The sequence below is a fragment of the Poecilia mexicana genome, unplaced genomic scaffold (assembly GCF_051168715.1).
Source record: "Poecilia mexicana isolate PSO_F unplaced genomic scaffold, ASM5116871v1 scaffold_5, whole genome shotgun sequence".
Classification (NCBI taxonomy): Eukaryota; Metazoa; Chordata; class Actinopteri; order Cyprinodontiformes; family Poeciliidae; genus Poecilia; species Poecilia mexicana.
In genome coordinates this window covers 24,737,629-24,762,359 of record NW_028263374.1, presented here as the reverse complement: position 1 = coordinate 24,762,359, position 24,731 = coordinate 24,737,629, and the positions used below count along the sequence as shown (strand labels likewise).

General features: G+C 34.7%; 1 protein-coding gene across 1 annotated transcript; it reads left to right on the top strand.

The window, feature by feature from the left end:
• The first annotated feature begins 14,946 nt into the window (after positions 1-14,946).
• On the top strand, positions 14,947-23,968 carry nmur3 (neuromedin U receptor 3). The gene is made up of 2 exons (XM_015007341.2): positions 14,947-15,885; positions 19,879-23,968. The coding sequence occupies exons 1-2, from the start codon at positions 15,045-15,047 to the stop codon at positions 20,307-20,309; spliced, it is 1,272 nt and encodes a 423-aa protein (XP_014862827.2). The 5' UTR covers positions 14,947-15,044; the 3' UTR covers positions 20,310-23,968.
• Positions 23,969-24,731: the final 763 nt, after the last annotated feature.

Below are 24,731 nucleotides of genomic sequence, written 5' to 3'. Positions count from 1 at the left end.
TATAATAATCATGTAATATTCTATATATTTAGCATAACACTAATGTCTGAAGCACATTGTAAGATGAAGATCTTTAATTAAAAAATTTTGCTATCCTTGGATTGGATTTTGAAAGGAGCTATTTATCACAGTTCTTATTTCGTTTGAAATGGTATCAAAGTCTGCTCTCTGTGATGTTTATGACCAAAGGAAATACCTGCTATAAACATCCGATATCCACCATTAAGTACTAATGTGTGTGATCTTAATCATTCAGAACTTCTTTTCAAAAGCAATAAAAAGACACATTGGTATCACTTTTCCTACGGTGACTTTGTGGTTGCACACGGTGGATTTCATATATTCCACCGCCGAGTGCGAATTTTCATTTATATTACAAAGTATATTTAGAAAGTGCACAGATCCTATCTCTTTTATGCACTTTTTGCTGTGGGGCCTTTACCTTAAAAGATAGGTATATCTTCCTGGAGCTGGATTGTTTCATATTGGTTTACATAAAGCAGAATTAACCTTCTATATGCTCTCTCATATAGATAAGAGATCATTTAAAATGTGTTTTAGATTAATGAAATCCCTGAATATCAAGCAAGTAAGCAATCAAGCTTCTGGTAAGTGATAATCAAAACATTAATGAGGCTTCATGAATCTGTCCTCTGTGGCCTCTTCTTATCTGAGCTGTTGGGTTTGTAAATCAGACTGATAGCTCTAAAGCTGTGAAGCCTCTCTAAATTATGTGTTACATCACAGCTTGGCCAATAAAGAGACTACAAACTAAACAGTGAAAGGCCAACACACTTGGGAAACCAAATACATTCACTGCAGTTTAATCTAAAAGAAATAAAAATAGACATAAAAACAATATCATAATGAGAAGAATGAAAGTTGACTAAAGCAGAGCAACTCTGTATTATACAAAACAATAAGAAATACTTTGTGTATTTCCGTTACCTATCACCTTATTGTCTTAAAGAACAACCCATAAAAACTGCTCACTCAGTTGTTTGTTGCCGTAGAAAACCATTTGATGATTATTTTTAGAACAGTTCAGCATTTTTGACTTTAGGAAACATACCCCAGAATATTAAATTGTAACTAAAGGGTACATATTTAAAGTAGAGGGAGGTTCATGAAATTCTTCAAAAGAGAAACATTTAAATCCTAAGCCAAGTATATTAGCTTCTAGGCAATCTAATAGTGAAATTATTGACTAACCCAAGAAAAATCTTGACATGAAAAAATTAATACACAAAACCATACCACTTGTTGTATTATAATTGGTTCCATTATTGTTTAATTGAATTCAATTATCTACCACAGGGAAAAAAGTTATATTAAATAACATATGTACTTTTAAATTGTACAAATATTTTAATTTATGCACTAGTTTGTTTTAGTTTCTTCATATGAATTATGTGTGTTGTTGCCAACCTCTTCAATGTCATTTATAAATGTCATTTTAGTACATATATTAGTACATATTTGCTGAGAAATTGTTGACAATTTCAGTATCTGTTTTGTGCACTGTAAATAAAATAATTTAATCAAATGTGTTTATTTTTATTTGCCATCCAAATTTAATAGAAAGACAAAGGCGTCTTTCACTTATTATGAATGTCAGTAATCAAACATTTGTGCTGCTCCTTTACCTTACATTTAGTTCCATGCCTTCAATGACTATGTAACATGTCTTGTGTTTTATACAGCTCTTTCCATATTTTAGGACGGTACCAAACACTCATTTCAGTATCATATCTTTTAGTCTATGGACTACTTGCTACTTTCATCCAGTTGTCCATAAACCATCAATTTTCCACTTTAGCCCACTACAAAATAATTTACTTTGATTAGGTCATAATTGCTTCTGTTAGATTTTTCTGATAATAAATGTTCACTTTGGAACAGTTGGTTTTTACAGTCCTTCCATTACATATTTGTACAACCTCTTAATTTTAAAAACATATTTTCTTTAACCTTTTATGCGTTTTTTTTTTAACACCTTTCCCTCGTGTTTATTGTTGCAGTTAATTTAGAGGCATTTAACAGGGAACAACCAAAACCTTTCACCAAGTACAATGCTGAAAAACTTATTTGAAGGAATGTTATAAGTTCTTCCACTATGTCAAATGAAAACTTTCTTGTTTTGACCATATTTTGCTTCAGCCACCTAGGATTTACAACATGTTCATGTCTGCAAGCATTTGGAATAAACTGCAAACTAATTTGCGAAATGTAATTTGTGTATGTACTTGTTTTAGAAGAGTAAAAGTAAAATAGATTCCTGAGTTTATAAAAAGATTTGCCATATCACAGCTACGCTAACCAGATGTTAATCTGGTAATCTTTTTTGCATTTTATTTGTAAAGTTAAATTTCTCAATAAACTTCCGCTAATACCTGTTATATATATTTTTAAGGGTTTTATTTTCTATTTATAGCCGCTAGAATGAAAGTGCAATTAAAAGTAAGTTATCCTTTCTACTGTACATGCTGATCCACTTGATATCTTTAGCAGAGCATAACAAAAATAACATTATGAATGTTGGATTTACACAAATAACTAAAGTGAAGCACATACAATCTGCATGTATGATGTGAAGTGCATACAAACACTGCTCTTACTATTTTACAACTTCTCCTCTGTTGTAGACCTCTCACACAATCCATCATCCATATCACCAAACGTTTTAAAAGTTACTGGACATCAGATTCATTGCTAATTGCGGCTTTCACATTTAAGTTTATTAGCCTGGAAGACAAACATTGGCGTCTTTACAGAGAAGCCATAAACTGACATGGGAGGCTGAATGGTTCACTGCAGAGAAGATTTATAGGAGAGTAAGGTTTATTTTATGCTGACCTATTCCTTCCCAATAAATCTTCTGCATTTGTTTTATCCACTGCCTGGACGTCATATGTGTTGACGTTTTATCTTTTCAACACTTTTCTCATCACTTTGGCGTGTCTTTATTATACTTTACGCAGGAGAAAATACAGCAGCAGAAAACTGTGCTTGTCACATGGTATTTACTTTTAATTCTGCATCAAATGCTACAAGTAAAAAACTGAAGTATAAAAATATTTGCTTCTATCAAAATGAACAGAGAAAAATCTATTTGCTACAAAAAGAAGCTATACTTTGAGAGAACCAGCATACTGTAGGAAAATAATTAAACTTTCAGAAATGTGTAATTATTCTAGTTAATATTAATTGGGAGACTTATAATAAAAGGTTAAAAATCATAAAAATGATTTCAAATGTTTAGGGAAAAACCCTGGATCTTGATTATTTTCTAACTGATTGTCGCTGTTTTTTCCTGACATTCTGTTTCATTTCAGCAGGGTGATGAAATGTTTTCACCTGCTTTAGGAATTTAATAATAAAAAGGTCTAGCAGTTCATACTTGGCAACAAATAATCCGAGAAACCGTTATCTGACCAGGTAACTTATTATCTAGCAGCGCTGATTGGAGTCTTTAGCTCAAGTTCAGCTGCACGTGGATCACGGTCCAAGTGATTCACAGACTGCGTTGTTTTTCTGTTAGGGGATTTGTTTATGTCTGCGTGACCTACATGTGTTACTGTGATCTAGGTTAGTTATTAGACATCATGATAATAAGATCCAGATATAGCTCTGCTGGGATTCCCAGAAATAGTTTGCTTTGAATACACTAATATAATGTAATTATTCAGTCAAATGTGCCATGTTATTCCTTAGTTAAAATTAATTAAATAGAATAAAAACATGTACAGCCACCCGTAAAGGAGGGGTAAATCTAATAAATTAGTGGATTTATTTACCACAAATGGAGACGTAAGTGTTGGAAAAAAGTTTGCAATCTTTGTTGCCTTTTCAGTTACATATTGATTATTTTCATGAATTTATGGCCCCCGATTATCAAAAGGTGCAAAAGTCAGTCTATTAGACATCAACTGTTTAATTTTAGCCACTCAAGTAAAATATTAATAGAAACAATTCTGGACAACAACATAACAGAGATTAGCTACAATAGGAAAACGGTATGATCTGGTTAATAGTGGAGATAGAACCTCCATTTATTAGAATCTATAAATCTGCAGATCCTGGTAAAAGTAGCTCACATTTGTAAACAAAGTGGCAGTACTTTAGATAGTTTTGTGGTGGGAAAAAGAAAGAGTTTTATATTTCTTGTGTCATCCATTGCTTGTGATCAGGTGAAACATTCACTTTTTCACTCCTTTTGACAGATTTATTGACGATTGGATTTTAGGTGTTTAGAGAACAGATCCCATATTATGAAAGAGAGCCTCAACCATGCACACACACTCAAACATAATAAATGTGGAATCAGTTCAGTTTATGTAATAAAAATGTCTTGATGGGTTGAAACACCAATTCTGTAGGTCAACTGCTCTTTATTTCTAAAGCTTAGTAGTTTTTTTTTTCGACTATTAAGTCTTGAAAAACAAAACACACAAGAAAAACACTAGTTCTTTCTTTTGTTTTTGGGGCATGCTAATGGTCTAACACTCTTGATTAACCGATGGAGACTCAGATGACTTCAGCTCTAAAGTCTTGCATGTCATTTCACTGAGTGGGTCCAAACAAAGCAGAACAATTACAGTTATTCAGTTACAATGGTTCCTGGTTTTATGCCATATAAACTCTTTGTTTGTGACTTTGTGCAAAGTAATTTCTTTCCAGTAATATTGCCTTTAGTGTTGGGGTCAACGGTAAATGACACCAGGCTGGACACAAACTAAAGGCTTGTCCCGATACAATCCTTAAAAGGCTTTTAAGGGAGCAATCCAGGCTTTGTGTAAACAATAGTTTCAAGGGTGACAGTGTTGCTGGCTTTTCTGTGAGTCATCACCTCAAAACAAGAAGTTCATTCCTTCAGTAATCGTAAAAGACTGAAAACATTGCCCCTGGTTTGCTTCAGACAATTGACAAGGACAACTGTTGAAACTGGAGCTGCATGTCAACTATATCCATTTAGAAACATAAAAGGTCTCTTAAAGAACTGAAGAATAGCATATTTTATCTATTCAGCGCTTTGTGTCAAATGTGGCACTATAGTTTGCTTTTATTGTACTTTAAACTTAATCTAAGCACACATGATCATATTTCTTTCGGTGATTTTTGTGTTGTTAAATTAAAATTAAATATCTATGTCCAAGTATGTTAGAGAAACATAAAGTTTTATTTTGGATCATTTTTTGCATCACTGCAAAACCGATGCAAAAAGGGCCAATTATTATTATTACTGTATAATAATTAACCTTCACATTGTGTTGTGAGGCCACATAGTCACAATTTCTATCTGTAGCAAACTATATTAAAACACTTGCAACAGAATATTTGAGGAAAAACAGACAAAGTAAGGTTTTAGGAATGATTAGCGCCATGCTTCACACCATTATTAGTGGAGGTAATGTTTTTGTACTCACTCCCACACTCTAGGAACTGGTCTGATGTTTCTTTTGAATAGACCCTTTCATAACAGTTTGTCAATCTGACATCACTATGTAAAAATGCACTTTTAAATTCTTTGTGCTTATGAACAGAACTTCCAGTTACAATTTCTGACCAAATCAAAGCTACTCTATGAAGATAGGGAACGTGCTCTCATTTACAACCACCTTTGCTGACTAACTAGGTATAAATTTTTTTGCAAATGAAATGTGCTGCATGAATAACCCTCACCTCCTCCTATCAGTGTGAAGCTAATTTTGCCTCAAGCTCCTTTGAGAGCTGTCCCGTATTTCATCAGCTTTGTAGAAAGAAACGCTGTGTAGGAATTTTTGAGGAACCATTTTTCTTTCTTGGCTGTTTTTCTATCAGCAGAAATAATTATGTACACTTCAGCTCAAATCATTCTACAGACTAGTCAAACATTTGTTTATTTCACTAATTTACACTTTAAAATGAACATGTCACAAGTTGACATAAGCAAAGGTTTTGAATGAAAAAGAGTAATTTTCAAAAAAATAGTCTTGTGTTGTCTGCCCCTTCTCTCAAAAGTTAATTCTTTACACCATAAACAACTAAGCATCAATCATCTATCTACATAGATACATCTTTAAACAGAAATAATGTTCTGTCCTTGTTTTTATCATTGTTTTTTTTTTATTTCTGAACTTCTCAAAGTATAAATGCTATACTTGCCATTATACTGTTGCATGATGAAAGAACAGTTGCCACTAAATAGTGCTTGTAAATATACATATATAAAACCAATAGTGAGGAACAATCATGATGATAAAAAACAGAATGAAATACACTGTGCAAGTTGGAGCAAAGTCACATGGACACAAGTGTCAGTGTTTAAGAGGGTGAGATGATTTTTTTATTTTTTTTTAAAGCAGCAGGCGCCGTATTCGGTGTTCTGATGAAAACTGTTCTGTAGACGGTCAGTCCTGTTTCTCAGGGACCTCTTCCCTAATGGTTGTAGAAAAATCAGCTGGCCAGAGCTGGACGTGTCTGTGCAGATGTGCTGAGCTCCAGAGTGGCCAAAGGTCAGCCGATTATCTTCTCTGCAGTCCCTGTGAGCTACAGAGCCTTCCTGTCCGCTGCTGAACAAGCAGTAAACCACACAGTGACACGGTAGATCAGCACAGACTCAGTAGTGGCTTTGCGGAAGGACAGCAGCCACTGCTGATGACAATCAGTGAGAGATGTGAAGTCATGTTGTCTGCAGGATTTGAGATGTATGTTGTAATATACTGGAATTTTAATCAATTACCTGCATTAAAACATGAGCATAAAATATACAGGAAATTCATCATTAATTATTTACATTTTTCTGCTGTCATTTGGACTCCTTCTGTTATTATTTTAAATGCTTAATTTTTCAAAGTAGGAAGATTCAGCAGAAAAAGATCAATCTTTAGCATGGGGGCGGGAGCTGGCAATGTTCTCCAAAGGGGGCAGATCATTTTCCCTGCAGTCCCTGTTATTCTCTGTAGAGACTTCCAGTCAGCTGTGAGCACACTTTTTTTTTTTTTTTTTTTAAGTTTCCTGCCCAGCAGTGTGGAACTCATAAATATTGTCTGAGTGTCAAGGTGAGGCCCAACAGATTTACCTTGACAAGATCGTGCCCCACTTGGTACAGTATATGAAACTTTATTAGAAATTGCTTTGTGTTTTTTTCAAATATAAGACAATTGATAAAGTAACTATCTTACGTGCTGCACTCCTACACTTTTTACACATAAACTGGACATAAAGTAATATTCTTAGGCCACACAGGGAATGAGTCAGTCTTGTTTTGAGTACTGAAGTACCCCGTGGGTGAAAGAAATGGGTTTTTATTACTTGCTGCAGTTGGAAGCAAAGTGATGGGAGCCATGTGTGCAAAATTTAAAAATGGAAAAGAAGAGAACATCTCTGTGGGAATCTCTTCAGGATTCTTTGAAATGCTTTTTCCTACAAACTCCATGGTCTTTGAAACACTTACCATCCCTTTGTCGAAGCTATCAGCTCATTTAGGGCTTCTCTGCAATGTTACATGCTAAACACAAAATTAACTTTTTCAACTTTCTTTCTCCAAGAAAATCACAAATGATTTGATTATCTGCAAAACACAAATGTAATGCAGATTACCTTCTCTTTATGAAGTAACTGTGCCCTCTGTTGGCAATGCAAGGTGTCAAAGTGTCACAGGAAAAACTGTTTACTTAATAGTTTCATGTTTCGCTGTTTCTGATGGCATCAAAAAGGCAAAACCATTTATTTTCTCAAAAAATTTCTTATGTGGCACATAGGAAGACACATATTTGTTTGTCAACATGCTTTGCAAAATGCACTGCAGCCTGAAACAACACAACTTTTGGCTGACTTGTCAGAGGCAGTTTGTCATTCATGTACTGGTTCTCAATATTGTGGCAAATTTTATTTCTGTCTGCTATCTTTTGTCCTTGTTCATCTGATGGTTGTCATGGTATGTTATTGTTTTAATGCTTATAAACATTTCCAGAGGGAACTTGTCTGGGCCAGATTTTTCCCTGGAGAAATAACATTCAGTCAAGCAAAGATCCAGAGAGTCTCACACTCTCTTCAATGTTTATGATTTTTTTTTTCCGTTTACTATTTCTGTGAAACTGATGTGCTGCCTGCCTTCTGTCAGCGCTTCTCACTTTGACCCTGTTCAACAGTGTATCATTTGTAAGCTCTAACATTCTGTGCAGGATATTAATAAACCTACCTGAGGGATGGATTTTTCACCTCAACAGTACTTGAAAGTGACTTTTTTCACATTTATCACAATGGCACATTATGCAAAAATAATGCTTACGGCTACAATAAATGTAATTTATGCAGTAATTATTTACAGCATATTGAAAACAACATCAGTTTTGTAAATTAAAAAAAATTCTATTTGGTTGATAGAAAAGTACAAATTTACGGTGATGTAGTACCAAAAAAAATAAAGCAACAACTTAGAAATGAATAAAAATAATCTGTTAGACATCATGAATGTTCTACGTTCTTTCAGTGACATAGTTTGATTGATTTTATCCTGTGTACAAATGTCCATTGCATTTTATTTTTTGTTCTAATTTTAGACTGTAGCTCAGCATGTAATGGACTCACTCACAACAAAAACATTTTTGTGACCGTTGATGTGCAACCGCCTGAGAGCTCTTCAGCTTCTCACAGCAAATAGTTTGCTTTTACTACTCAACATCACTGTTTTATTCAGTTTTACAGCTCACATGTTGTTAGTGTAGCAGCACCTGTCAGTCATGCTAAAGTAAAACTTTGAAAGCTTTCTGTAAGTACTCAGAGTAAAACAGCAGGAGGTGATTGCGATAAATTAAGATTTTGGACTTACGTTAGGAAACGGACTTTCCATTATCATCAGAGTTGCTTGTGCAGCTAAGCACAAAATTATTCATATTCCTTGCATATTTAGATTCATAACTGTTTTCATTCAACCAAGAAGTTCATTTCTGATAGGAATATCTCCAACCATAATAAGAAAAGATCATCAGTTTTGGAAAAAATAAAAATAAAATAATAAAAAATGGTTTATTTAAAATATTCATCTCTTCTCAACAGTTAGTGGAAAAATCTTTTTTGGCATTACAACAGTCAAAGACTTCTTTTAACTAACGAGCACATTTTTGTCAGTTTTCAATATTTGCCAATTTACCTTTGATATGGAGGTCCAAGTTTTTGAGAGAAGGCCTCTTTAATTCCCATCACAATCCACTAGTTTAGCAGCCTCAAATAAAGACTCAACCCCACTGAAAGCATTGATATTCCTGACAGTCTGATGAAATGTGTAGGTAAAATCAAAGACTTTTCTCAAATATATTTGTCTAAAGAATCACTTTAGACAAATATGTTATATTTGAAAACCAAATATAACATGTAGTTATGTGTTGGTTTTCAAGTGAAATATTGCTCCAACTCTCCATCTAAGACTTGTTCTTGTAATATTTTCTTGTCCAGAATCAATCTGATAAAATATAACGATAGAATTTGTATGTATGTAGGTAACATTTTATTAACATTTACAAGATGAGGATTTATGGATTTTATGGTTTGATGTGTCATCTGATTTGCTATCAATAAGTGATACAAACTATTTGTGCTTCCAATTAGTCCAAAAGTCAAGCATCAACAACAAGGGTTCAATATGTCATTCTGATGAAAAATAAGTGTCTCATACCTGATTTTTCTATGTTAGAACAATTACTGGAGGTGGAACAGTAGATAAATATGAAACTCTGAACACTCTGTGGGATGAGTTCTCTTTTTACATTATAAGATACTGAAAAGTCTTACTGCAGGCTCAACAGGTCACCATCATTACAAGGTCTGGTCCTTCAGATATGAGGCAGTTGTCTGCTTTATCTTAAAATCTGTCCTTGCTCTCTGTCTTTCTACTTCATGCTAGTAAAGGCTTGAAACTAAATCACCTAACTTTGAATGCAGATCCAGCTCCATTTACCAAAATGCAAATAAGGTAATGACCATGATGATATCTATTAAGGAACATTCAATCTATTAAGGATAGATTGAATGTTCTTTAGAAATTTAGTGTCAAAGGAGATTAATGGCAAAAAGTCTTTAAAATGTGTTTTCTATCCTGCAGAAATGATTAAATTGTCTTGCACTTTCAGAGAGTACACTGAAGGTGTGAAGGACCTCAATTAGTTATCTCAGAAAGGGGGCTCAGTGGTCTTTACCTCACTTAAAATTGCTGCAGTTTTCAAGTGCACAGTGTGGATCAAAATAAAACTGCAAATCCTGAAAAACTGAAACTGCAGGGAATAAAACAAGTTAAATTCAGTGAATTAAACATATGGAAATAAATTATCAATAAAATAAAGTTATATTTAAGCAAAATGTGTTTATAAACCTTTTTAGTTTCTGCAGACAGAACTGACCCACATTAGCTAAAATTCTATTTTTTTCAGACATTTTTAAATGAGAAAGGAAATAAAAAAAGCCTTAATTTTAAATTAGGATGAATAGAGTGCCTGAAATGCCTCAGTGTGAGCTCACTTTATGTCAAGTTATGTCAAACTTCATTACAATCATTAGAGACAGAGCAGCCTAATGTTTATGTATGAAGTAATACTTTTCAATTGATTATATTTGTGTAACCTTTGCTGCCAGAGGGAGAGCACAGCAAAACCTCATAGCAGGTACTGCATATTAGGATGAACATGAATATAATTAATTTGGGAAAATGAACAATAGTACCGGGTTTATATATTTGTGTAGTGGAGAAAAACATCTACTGATTATATAAATTGTCTGACAGTCTTCACAAACGGAAGGAAGTCTCCAAATGGATGCTTACAGGAAGCTGCTGCAGTGAGATGCGCTTGTTTAAAATCTTTTAAAATGAATCCTGTTTACTGGCCATGATGGTTTCAGATGCAGTCAAGATAAGAAGTAAATTCTGAGCTTTTAACAGAGATCCTCTTCAGGTTTTTAAATCTAATCAGATTTTACTTAAAAGAGCGACTCAGTGCAGTTTGTAAGAATGAGGAGGCAGGGCTTAAATCATTCTTTAAGGCTTTTCTTTATGACCTGCCAATCAGCTTTGAAATGACAAATATGACTAAGGAAAGCTCATTCATGAAACAGGCCCGTGGGGTGCTCTGTAGTCAACCTATAAAAGAATCATAGATACAGTTTTTGGCCAGACATGGCCTGGTCCCTGTGCAGGGAACTTTAGCGGGAAGATTGAGATTAGGACTGAGATGCTTTTAACAGCTCTATGTGACTCTAACTCAGAGGACAGTCAACCAAATGTCCACGGATTTCTTCCTCAATGTCTTGACGTAAACTGTCTCTGACAGCCTGCATCAAACTTTCTTTTATACAGTTTTTAGAATTTAATTATTTATTCCTTGTGTTTATTTTTACATTTTGGAGATATGTGAAGGTTTGATAGAACATGATATCTTATGTTGATAATTGTTTTTGTGGCTTATGTTTTGTTTAAAATATCAACATTTCTTTGTAAAGGTTAAGCAAGAAATCCAGTTGCCTCAAATGAATTTCAGATTGAAAAACTATGTTTGATCTCTTGGCCTAGCACACGTATTTACAAAATATAAGTCAGATAATCCGTTTCCTATCATTTAGCTGTTTTTCTTTTCAACCATAAACCTGGTGCTGGATATGACCTTTAAATCCACTGATGTTTAATTATATACATCACAACTCCAAATCAGGAGCAAAAACAACCAACAAAAGCAGACAAAAGGAAGCAAGCACTCCAGTCAGTTTGAATTTAATTAAAGGTCAGAAGTAAAAAAAATAAACTGCTATTCTCTGTTCTTTAATTAACTTGTGCCAAGAAGTCTATTATGGGATGTCTCAGAAGAAATCCAAGAGACACTACATTGGTAGTGCTGTTTTTCATATATGTGTATGGAGAGAAACTTCCTCAAAGATTTAAAGAAACTCAGAGAGCATCACAATTAACAGCTTCAGACATTTCAACAGCTCTTCTCATTGTAATAAAACTTTATCTCCAAAGCTCCATTTTATGGCAGTCCCCCTACACACCTTGGGATTTTATATCACCCAGTTAATTCACTTGGGTGAAACGTTTTGAACTCCTAGGTCTAAAATATCTGTCATTTCACTCCTCTATTTCTTCTTATCATGATCTTGCTAGGAAATCCACTTAAGTGCAGTGATAGTTTTACCACTGGTATTCCTGCTAAAGATGTGCACTCTTCCCTTCAGCTCGCTTTACAGATATATAGAATAGGGTCTGATATCCACAGGACAGCTTAATTTTCTGACAGGAGTGCTTTGTTGTGTTTATTTGGCTGTCTGTTTTATTTAGCTATCCTACTAAAAGTGACAACCCAATTTCAGGATTTTTTTTTTTTTTTTTGCACAAGCAACTTGAGAAGTAGATAATGCCATGAACTCTAATAAAGTTTCAAATTATTTTGGCAGACAAACAGGTCCGCAAAAGCATGGATCCTGCACCATGTTTATCTTTGGGAAAATTTGTGTTTTTCAAACATTTATCAAAGGTATTACACCAAACCCACCCAAAGTGTTTGTTACTGCAAAGCCCAATGTTGGTCTCTTTTGTGGCAAAGGCACATTCTGTCAGTGACAGTTCCAGTATGGAAGGAAAGTTGGCATGTTGGCACATCGTAAAATATATTTTTTACACATAGCTTCAATGGAAAACTTTTTTGTTTGTATGTGGGGATTATTTGGGTTGTTGCTGACATCTAGTGTAAAGTTAATGTCAATGGAGCCATGAGAGATGTTGAACTGAGAAAAACATCAATGCTTATTTGAATAGCTGCATATTAATAATTCCTCAACTGTCATCTTATGCTCAGGCAATGGGTAATAATACTATTTAGCCTTGATGCCACATTAGTATGGAAATCAAATTCATAAAGTCAAATTTCACATTCACATTAAAATTTATTTCTCTGATATTTGTTTGAAACATACCTTAGAGAACAACCAACCCTGTGTTTGGTGAAAATGGCTTGCTGATTTCTACCGCGGTTATCTCCCACCTGAACTCTCTTGTGTGGAGTGATTTTAAGTATTCAGTAAGTTAGCTCCAGTAGACATATAAAGTAGCAGATGACAGCCAAGTTCATGTGATGTTGATGAAATGCAATGAAAAGGGCTGCAATAACTTTTTTGTCTTTGTATTGAGGGACATGCTACAAAAAGAATAAAGGAAAACACAAAATTTTAAAAAATCGTAATATTATTATTGCCATTATATTTGGTGTTGCATACATCTGTCATACATTGTTGGATTATTATATTCATCCCAGTATTTATTTATTTAAGTTTCTTCATTATCACACAGTATTACGCAATTTCAGTTATGTTTCATAATTATGAGACTTTTTCTCGTAATTATGAGATAACAGGCTGTAGTTAGAACTTAGCAGTCTAATAATTACGAGAAAGCTATAATTTTCTTTTCACCACAGCGGCGAAAATTACTGAGCCCCGCTCGTAGGGTTAAGGGTTTCTACACTTAAAAGTATACCGATCAAGTTTTTTATTCAAAGTTTGTTCAGCAGGCTTTTTTTTTTTTTATGTAAATTTAAAACGTCATTAACACATTTCGCTGTATTCGAGTTCAGAATGTGCCTGGATTATCGATGTTTTGATTGTTTTTTTTGCAGTGCCGTGATTATATTTTTACTCTGGACTTCATCACTTTCTCTCCCCGGCTCCTTCCAGCTCCCGCTCTGTTTCACCAGGTAATTTCTCTCTCTGAAGGGGAGCACAGCTGCAGAGCAGATCCAGTTCTCTCCCTGTGTGGACCCTCCGTCTGCCTTTTCCTTTCCGCACGGAACCGAACCGTTCGAAACAACTTTTCCATCCATGCACTATTTGCTCCATCTGTCGCTCCATTTACAAGCATGACCGCACAACGTGTTCACAGTAAAAAGCGACCTGCAGATCAACATCAAGGTGAGGATTTATTTAAACATTTTCTGCTCTCTATGCCTTGTAGATACACATTCGTAACCTTTACGTGATTAGATAAAAGTGGGCATGTTTTGTTTTTTTAATTTATTGATGCCCAGCCATTTCAAATGATTTAGATTATACCCTTTTATTTCACTTTATTCAAGATTTTACACATAAATATAGAATTATTTTAGAATCGGTTTTTAAATGCTACTTACTCCATCGCATTGTATCAGACAATTTTAGATTTGCTCTCTGTAGGCAAAATAATCAATCTTTCAGAAGAAGTCATTAGCATATATCATTGATATCATTGTATCATATGTAATAGCAATTATCTTGAGCCGCAAACGTTGATGAGAATGATTTCAACCCCATTAAAAGATACATTTTCCAACACATGAAGAAATCTGCTAGTTCATTGTCTGCTGTTTCTTTTGCAACATGCAAAATGCCTAACATTGGGAATGAAAGGCATTGTATTATTGGAGCAATTGCAATAATACAATTATTGCAAAATCACAACCAAAACTTGAAATGCAGGTATAATTTAAATGTGGTGTCAACAATCTTTATTATTGCATTTATGCAAATAGACTCAAATGTTTTGTTTTAGTCATAGCAGATCCTATGTTGCCAACCAGGTAATATTATCAGAAATAAGCTTAAAAATAATGAATGCATAGACTAGTAGGAAAAGTTTATAACTCTATACTTTTATAAATTCAGAAAAATATCAGTAGTTTACCTAAACACTGGCAGCAAACATTTTTTTTGTTTGTCATCTTTGGATCACAAATTGTTTTAATCAGTGCATTATTTAAACACTGGAAAAAATGTTTGGTTGGATTACTACCTCTTCCAGGATGATTTATGATGAAGGTTTTCCCTCACAAAAAAAAAAAAAACGGGGCATGAAAACATTACCATGAAAGTAGAAATATATGTATATATTTGAACACAATAAACATTGTCTCAGTGTTGTTCATCATTAGACAAATGTTTGATCGTTTTTTTTCTTTTTCTTTTCAACTCAGGTCCCAGTAGTTGAACTAAACCAGACGCAAGAGAAGGGATTTTTGTCAGCTCCCATTATTTATCCGGCCCTCCTTGTTAAAATGGAGCTTTCACTGCAGGGTTCCACTTCGTCTGCACCACTCTACAACACTAGCATGCCATTCAATGGCTCAGGGAACAATACTGTTGAGCAGTTTACAGAAATCAACCTTTTTGAAGTCCTCGGTCCCAAGCGATCCCCCTTTTTTTTCCCTGTGACAACAGTTTACCTTTTAATCTGCCTCACCGGGTTGTCTGGAAATCTTCTCACATGTGCAGTGATTGCAAAGCACAAGAAGATGCGAAACCCCACAAACTTTTACCTCGTGAGCCTGGCTGTGTCGGATCTCCTCGTCCTGATGTTTGCGATGCCGTTGGAGATTTACGACCTGTGGGAGAACTACCCATTCCCCTTTGGTGAGGGCGGCTGCTACTTCAAGACCTTCCTCTTCGAGACAGTTTGCTTCGCATCAATCCTCAACGTCACAGCACTCAGCGTGGAGAGATACATCGCTGTTGTGCATCCACTGAAAACGAGATACCTCTCAACCAATCAGCATGCCAAACGCGTCATCACCGTTGTGTGGGGAGTGTCGATGGTGTGTGCCGTTCCTAACACTTCGCTTCATGGCCTCTTTTACTTGCCTGAGAGAATGGAGGAGTCAGCCATATGTGCTGTGGTCAAGCCCATTTGGATCTACAACTTGGTGATGCAAATCACAACTGTGTGTTTCTACTTCATTCCTATGATGATTATTAGCATACTCTATCTTGTGATGGGCATACATCTGGGTAGAGAAAAGCGGTATGCCAGGAAGAACCTGGGGAAGAACGGCTGCAGCAACACCAGGAGAAGGATTAGTGGGGAGAATGGGCGCAGAGGACAGGTCGTCAAGATGCTCTGTGAGTATAATTTATACAAACCAGCTGCTCTGGATCCTCTACAGTCCACCCCAGTCCTTAAACTGGGGGTGGAAGATTATTCTGTAAAGAGGAGTATTGTGTGTTTTACAGGCACACAATACAATCAATGAACTGTAACCCTCAGTTGGTGTAAAAATAAAATCAAATATGACTTAAAAGAAAATTGACTTCGTAATTTAACTCCTTGAAATTGGGCATGTGTCTCTTTAAACACTTGTGCTCTTTCTGAAACTATATCTTCAGGAAGTCATCAAAGCATTGCTCTTTTATTAATTCTGTTTGCTATAGTTTTTGCCAGTATTGCACTGAGAAGTAATACGCAGTTCCACCAGGGTTTTGCTAACTACTGCTGGCTATTCTGAAGGATCTGAGGGGGGAGGGTGCTGCTCTGTGAGATGGAAGCTGAGAAACTTGGAAACTACCGCTCCAAGGAGGAGATGGACCTCAAAGGAAGCAGCCATTTTGCTCAACTGAATGGCTGCCATGATATAAAATGATTTCTCAAACATGGATTCTTTCATGAAAGAGACATGCACGAAAGAACCCTTTGATTTCTCAAACATGCCTGAAGTGTTGGAGGCAACAGGCATGTTTTTCGTGAGGGAATAACATAAAAGTCGAATTCACATCATACTGTCCCTTTGATGTCTTTTCTAAATTTTTTGGAAACATTTTAAACTGATTTTTATTTGTCATCTTGTCTTTCAACATAATGTGAATAATAGCTGCCATGAATTCAAGAAGTACTTCATCTGAATGTCTGTTATCTCAAGAAGTTCTTTTATCTCAAGCCACAGATTCCAATATAATCCCAAGCACATGTGTAGAACATCATTGGGAGTTTTACAACACATCTCTGTATCCGTGCTCCTGTCGAAGTTTTTCTCATAAACAAGCGAGGGTCTGTAGAAAATAAAAAAATAAAAAACACTTGTCAAGTATTTCTAGAAACATGTTACTTTATTGATTATCCTCCCAGAGAAATGAAACTGAGAATCATGTCTGATAGAAAAAAAAGAACTCTAAAGGAGACAAAGATTTATAAAATTGATATCATTTTTTCTATCATATTTTGGTCATAAATGTTTAATGTTATAGAAAAAAGCTAAAAAAAAACACTTGTTAGATCTTTATCTAATGTCTAATGTTTATGTTTCTTCAGATTAGAGCTTTGTGGTTAGTGAAAAACAGATAAAAAGTATTACAATATCAACATTAAGAAAAAAATTGTAAGTTTTAGCACAGTCTTGGGAATTCAGACATACAAACAACTATGGATGCAGTATCACAGCTTTTAAGAAAACTATCTTACAAAAATAGTGTTACCAAATAAAAACAAAATAGTGAGAATTTAAATTGTGTTTAAAAATTAATGCACAAACAATATTTCATTCATTCTACAACTAGAAAAAAGTTAGGATGCAGAAAAACAAGAAGTAATTTAAGAAGTATAATTTAAATTTCTTGAAAGTCTGAAAACTGTGTGATTGTCTTCTAAGCTTAATCTTGATTTACTACACTAAAACATCAAATATAGTAATTCTCTCATTAAGCTACAGTTACAGTTGCTATTGTTTTTTCTTAGCTTATTAGAAATAAAATGTGCAGGAAGGGACACATCCTCCACACACAAATAATAAATGTATTAAAAAATTGAATCTTCCTTTAAGCTCCTGTCCATTACAAGCTAAAATCGGATTTCAGATTGAAGATCATCATCTTGCCCTATTGGCAGTGCAACCTACTATGGGTATAACCATCACTTCACTGGAAGAAACTCTTACACAGATAAATCACAGCATTCAAATTTTACATCCCATTACAAAAATCTAATGGGATCTTTCATTTGTAAAATGATCAAACAACCTCCAGGTCTGCAGTGATCAGTTAGTCTCCTCTCTTCAACTTATTTCACTTATTTCCAATCATTTAAATTTATGTTTAAGTGCAAATAATGACCGAGAAAAATGGCAGAAATGATTGCAAACACATTACCGTGCAGGACATGGTAGATGCATCGCCGAAAGCAACAAAATTCTCCTCTGTTTGGTTGCCAAGGTGATGAAAACTCCTACCGGTAATAATAATTCAGTCACTTCCTAATGCGAAATGGTTGCAAGTCGTACATGGATTTCATTCCAATGGAGGAGAAATGTTACCACCTGTTGTGGTTTTTATTGAGAAGTTTATATTTCAAGTAAATATATCCTGTTTTCTGATTACTATCCAAGTATGTTGGCCAAAAATAGTGACTTACATAAAGAAAATAATAAAAAGCTATGACAATATCTGTAATCTTTGTCTTTATGCATGAATCATAAATATTATTCCATAAATGTCACTAAATGTTTTGTATGTGTGTGTGACTTGCATCTGTGTGTGTCCTGAATATCAAAGGCAGTTGAAAGGGACTTTATTATCTTTATTCAGGTAAAGATTGAGTATAAAAAGAAGTTAAGTTAAATGAACTTCTTCATCGTCCACAAGAAGGACCTTAAAGTTGCTAATTCAGTTGACTGTAAAATATAAAATACATTTCTGCTGAAATATTTTTTAGTCTTTTTAATAGATATATATTTTATTTCAGTTACGAAATTCAACACTAAAAAGTTTAGAACAATGAAACATTTATTTGGGAACATGTACTCAGTCAAGTTTGTAAACTGGCTTCCTTGCACACATCGTTTCAGCTATGCCCAAAAATTATGACTTATTGTGACCCACAATTTAATTCATGACATCTTGCATGATTTATTTATTTTTTTTATTTCCATCTGAGACTGACTGTTAGAGGTGTTTTGACTTTAAATAATAAAACTCAGGTTTACCGTTTTTACATAAAATTTTACGAATTACCATATCATAAACTTAGAATGTTTAATCATCTTTTGGGCTTTCTAAAATTGCTAAAAGGCATTGTTACCTTATTTATATTCAGATGCTGAAACATCTGAATATAAATAAAGGGATAGGAGATTTTTAAATATATCTTTCACATTGCTCTGGCATTAAGTGAATAGAAATTGTTTTGATATTAATCTAATTTAATGTCAGATAATGAGAAAAAATGGGGATACTGTCGACTTTCAACTGTATATTTAAATGCCACCTATGACAAGTTATTCCAATTGCATATCCACACAATAAATAGCTACATTTGTTCTGTATCTGCTAAGCCTCTTTTAGAGAGAGAGAGACCTGTAAGAGATTAACATATAGGGAACAAGGTGAGGAATGTAAGGGAGCATCAAGAACGACAAGACCTAAGCACTGTGAAAGAGAAATATTCAGAACTGGCAATAAATAGATTGTCAAATCATGTAGGTGTTAAGAACATTTTGCATGTGTGTATTTTTGTTTTCTGCCTCAAGCTAAATTGCTGTAAAGCTAAAGGGAAAACAGTATCCCCTTTTTCATCGTTTTGAAACACATTAAATAAAACCTTCCACATTTGATAAGTAACAGCCTTTTCCTTTTCAGTAAGATGGTTCTTGAATAGACAAATTGTTCTTTTATGTTTGGTAGGTAGTGGCTCAAATATTCACTCAGCAAGAGCTGTAATTTAGGGATAATGACTTTCTGAATTTTCTTTTTTTTGTTGATTTTTTCACATTTGCTTTTCAGACAACAGGAAACAAGTTTATCACTTTAGACACAGCTGTGTTTATCATTATCATAAAGGCTTTCAGGTTACACATTAGACATCCTAAAAGATTGGTTCATGTGGGAGTTTTAATGTATAATAATTATTTCTTTCTGCCATGAATCATTGTTTTATCAAGATTTCTAATATAAGTGCATTTGTCTCCAGGTTGCCAATGACTCGTATTCAAATATGTTGAAAAAGACTCAGATAAACATTTTCTCATGTCCCACAAGCCAAACGCTTTAAACAAATACCAATACCTTGAAATGCAGTGCATTCTTTAAGGTTAACCACAACCTTTCTCTCTGTCTGGCTTGATCCCGCAGCAATTGTTGTGGCTGTATTTGGAGTCTGCTGGGCTCCCTTCCACATTGAGCGGCTTCTGTGGAGCTCAGTCAGCCAGTGGACCGACGTGATGCACAATGTTTATCAGTACGTCCACATCCTGTCTGGCATCTTCTTCTACCTAAGCTCTGCAGTAAACCCTATCATCTATAGTCTGCTGTCCACGCGATTTAGAGAGTGCTTCCGAGAACTGGTGTGCTCCCGTTCAGAGGACAACAGCTCTGTAAGAGACTCCCCACCGTTCCCGAGGATTTTACTGGACACCTCCGTGTCATGTTCAAGAACTCAGTATGAGATTAAGGACTCAAATTCTACCATCCCTTTGCTATCTGCTAGTGTGACTTTGACTATGAAAACTGCTGTCCTCCCATGTGTGGTTAAAGAAACTAACTGCAAGACTTCTGTTTTCTGAGATTTGTTTGAAATCTGGAAATTAGCACAAACATTGTAAACTTATCAGTGAACATTTGGGGAAATGGATTTATTTTCTTTCTTACAGACAGACTGAGATGCCAGTTTGCTAATTATCAAACTGTCCTCAAGATAAAGTAAACATAGTCTTTAACCATTATTTAAAAATACGCTCTAAGTAATGATTGTGAAACTGATGGAAAGACACTGGATTTCAAATAAAATTAAATTACATTAACTTAGTGACGCTCATGTCAACGAAACCCTGTCTCAACACAAACTGTGAAAGATTTGTTCCCATATCTGGATAGCGACAATGTAACAGTCCAAGGTAAGAAAATGAATGCTGACATTGTATTGATAAGCTGCTGTGTACTGACCAGCCTTTATGTGGTACGAATCATGGGTTGAGCAACCTCAGTCTATCTAATTGGTCAATCTTTATCCAAACACGTTTTTATTTTGACTCAAATCTTGAACATTCATTCTTTGGTGCACTTGTTGGGCACTTATTGTGAAGCTATATAAAAATATGTATATGCATTTTGAACTTTGGAGGGATAGAGGTACAAAATGTCCAGTCATGAAATTGGCTTGTTTGAAAAAACAAATGTATTCACTTGTGCTGCACTACAATCTTCATCCTTGAGTCTCTCAAGCTACTCACACAAGTATTCATCTCATGTGCAAGACAGGACTGTGTTAGGAAGCGACAATAACAACAATCTGTGGTAACTTCTTACGGTCAAACACTTATGACCTTGAGCAACACACTGAACAAAGTGAAGGCAGGCTATTGTGTACAAGTGGTATAATACCCACCTTTCTACTCTAAAGAAACAGTGGGCAGTTAATGATGCCATAAACAAAGCTGGCTTGAAGCTTTTTAGACAGAGAAAACAAACTGTTCAAATAAATGAGATATTGTGGGATTAAACTGAGCTGTCAGGTTAATTCTGCTTCATCTGCCCCTCTTATTGTCTTTGCCAGACAGAGGCTGAACTAGATGGAGAGATAGTAAATAGGAGCTGTGGATGCGCTGATGAATTCAGAGAAGGGGTCACGTTGAACTGTGAATTAATTCAGCTGGCCTTGTCACTTCCTCTCATATTGTAATCTGGAATAATGAAAATACATCGGCACAACTAACAATGCTTAATATGGAAGGGAAAGAGTTAAGTACAAAGCAGCCATACTAGTAAGAAAAGGTTTGAGCAAATGCCTCCCTTTTTTGATTTGCAGGTTGCAGTTAAGGGTTAGGTGCAATAATAAACGCTGTGTAACTCATTCTCATCTTATTACATTTTTCGCTGACTTGACATCATGATGTGAACTGATCCTTCCCTTTTTCTGTTGGTATATTAAAATACATTCTTTATCATTAGTCCAAGTTTTCCTTGTCAGTTGTTTTCAGGCTTGCCTACATTCATTTCCGTGACAATAACCAAGAAATGTGTGAAATACATCAAGTGAGAGCAAAGCTACAAAGAATGTAGCAAAAATTTGCCAAAGTTTTCAAGCATAAGCATAATTGCATAACACAATTTACACCCAAAAAAGTGACTTTATGAACTCTAGCTTGAGTTCATAAAGTTAATGTTTCTTTGACAATTTATCCAGGAAGATGTCAGGAGAAATTCTGTCTGAAAGCAAAGGCTTGAAAACTTAACAAACTGGCACCCTATGGGGGCATTTAAAAGGGCAGTTGCGAGGGTTTTTGCCTCCGTAATTCACCACAGAGGCAAATGACCACTTGGAATAAAAACTGTAATTTGAAATACAAATTCTGGCATTTACCACATTGATCTGCATAGCCATACAAAATCACATTTCTGCATTGATATTTTTTTTTCTTAAAATAAGTTAAGAACTTAAATAAGAAATAAAAGTTCTTATTTTACTTCTTTAAGCACACTGTAGTGTTGGAACTTTTAAATGTTTGCCAATTATTGTCATAGAAATAAATGTAGCTATAGCGAGGTACATTCCAAATGTTAAAACACATGAAAAGTAAAAATAAAGTACTTTCACTTAAAAACCTTATGCTCATAAACAATGATTACCTCAGGGATGCCACCGATCAAACTATTTGTAGTAGCTGCAACATAAACTGCGTTCTGTTCCTCTTCTTATGTTTGGGTTTTATAGTATTTTAATTCAAACATTACTTTTATTTCAAAATCCTTGGACAAAGTACTTCCAATGGAGAAACTTCTTTTCGACCTTTTTACTTCCTCAAAATACATTTATAGAGACTATAAAGTCCTCACTCCATCCTTTTTCTGTTACCAGTAAGCGGCCACACATCATTTCACACGTTTCATCTTAAAGATGTTCTTTGTCATGAAAATGGTACATTCAGTGATTATTGCAGGACATTTTCAGATGATACTGTTGAAGACAAGATCTGGTTGTGCTTTCCTGCTTTAGTTAGTCCTACACAAACATTCACTTTGTTTCAGGTTTGTTTGAAAGATACCTATGTGCTTTCAAAAACAGTACAATGTTTTATACTTTCAATATTTCTTGTTTTTCTGGCTCTAATTGTGATTCTGTAGCCTTATGTAACTGGCATTGTGCTTTTTACCTTACTTTTTGTTTTCATTAGTTTTAAGTGTTTTCTTTCTCCATTGTCTTTTTATGGCCCTTCAGGCATACCATTTGGAAAAACTGATTGCCTACATGTGCCAGGGAAGCTTAACACAAAGGAAAATGTCTCTGGAGATGGTTTTCTTATTGCTTGATTTCTTATAAAGTTTAAATCAGGATTCCACCTCAAAGTAAATGCAATGCATTAAGCAATTATGAACATGTGACAGTAAAAGAGAAATACTACTAGGCAAGCATGCATTCGAGCTGCATTTGTTTGCTCACTGAGCTACTGTGGAAACATGGTTATGCTAAGAAAGTAGAAAGAATGATATATGGATGCATTACGTGGTAATGTTTTCTGAAAATTCTTGACAAAAAGCATAAAAAAAGTAGTGAGCAGAATCATTTCAGCCTGGATCTTTTGTCAAAATTGGATCTTACTTCCAACACATTATTATTACATAAATACACAATTAGTCAAAAGCTAAACTGTCCCCTTCTGTTTAGTTTTTAGGCTAAGCTTCTACCTAGCTTGTGTGTCTCAGTTAAAAAAACACTAACCTCAGTATCCTTATTTATTAAATTAGGTGCATTTCATTTAGCAAAATTATTGTGTGAAATGTAAAAAAAGATATTTAAATGTATACTTTTAAGATTATTGGATTGTCATCAGCTATATTGCGCAACAGTGCCTGATTTCTCTACCTGTTCTCTTCATTCTGTTAAACGCTGTATGCCTTCAGGAAAAAAAAAAAAAACCCAGAGGGAAAGTGGAAAAATCCGTTGTAATCGGACTGACAACATGCTGAACTTGATTATTTTTGTTCTCATTTTGAAAATCAACGTGTTGCAGAGCAGAAAAAAAAATCCTTTGTGTTTCAGCAGAAAATATAAACTAAGAATGTAATACTGTACTGTGTGCTTCCCTTAATCTTGTTATGCCTCTTGTTGCTTGGCAGGAAATCATCTACGTGATTTGAATGACTGGTAAGCTGTTTCCCACTGATTGTGGCTATTGTGCAATGCCTCTTTCTGAAAGTTACACAAATAAATGTCTGTCTGCTTCGATTTAGCTTTTGTACATTCTCCACCCTATGCCTAAGACGTTTTAAATAGATACATTTTACTTTAATTATTGACAGATGATTATATGAGGTATGATTCAGCTTTCTGAATGTGCTATGTGGCTATTTATTTTCTAAAGGCAGAGTGAACCTCTTTTAAACCTCCAATTTGTTCAAAATAACAAGTGAGAACAATAGCAGGGAATCAGTGCTCTAATTAGCATGTTAGCTCAGCACTGTGTCAAAACAGCACATGACTGTACATGAGCCAAGACATTCTGAACGTGTTTCAGAAAATCACAACATCAGTTTTGATCCAGGTTACCAAGAAAAATACTTTTCTAGGATTGTAAGCAAATTCAGATGTAAAATGATCTGCAAAGGAATGACAATCATAAAACATTTTCAGTGACTAGGATTCTTAAGTGTAACTTAAGTTTAATTGCCCTGCTGTCCTGTGAACTCTGGCTCCCTGATAACTTTTTTTTTAATGCTAATCATCAACATTAAAGCAAAATTATCCATAACAACCACATAAATTACTACAAGGATGACTGGTCACATGGTCAGCAAATGACAAAAACGACTGACTGTATGGAAGAAGCATATGTAATCTAAGTAGAAACATACATTTGTTAAACATTTCATTTATAACACTGGAATTTCATCATGTGTAATTACATTTTTTTTCTTTAAATTTTCTTGCAAAAATTTCTCTCCACCATTCCATTCCCCTATCCAATTTCTGCAGTCAATGAAATGTGAGT

Coding starts and splice junctions, on each gene's coding strand:
- nmur3 (XM_015007341.2), top strand. CDS start 15,045: ATGGAGCTTTCACTGCAGGGTTCCACTTCGTCTGCACCACTCTACAAC. Junction 15,886..19,878: donor ACAGGTCGTCAAGATGCTCT/GTGAGTATAATT, acceptor TTGATCCCGCAG/CAATTGTTGTGGCTGTATTT.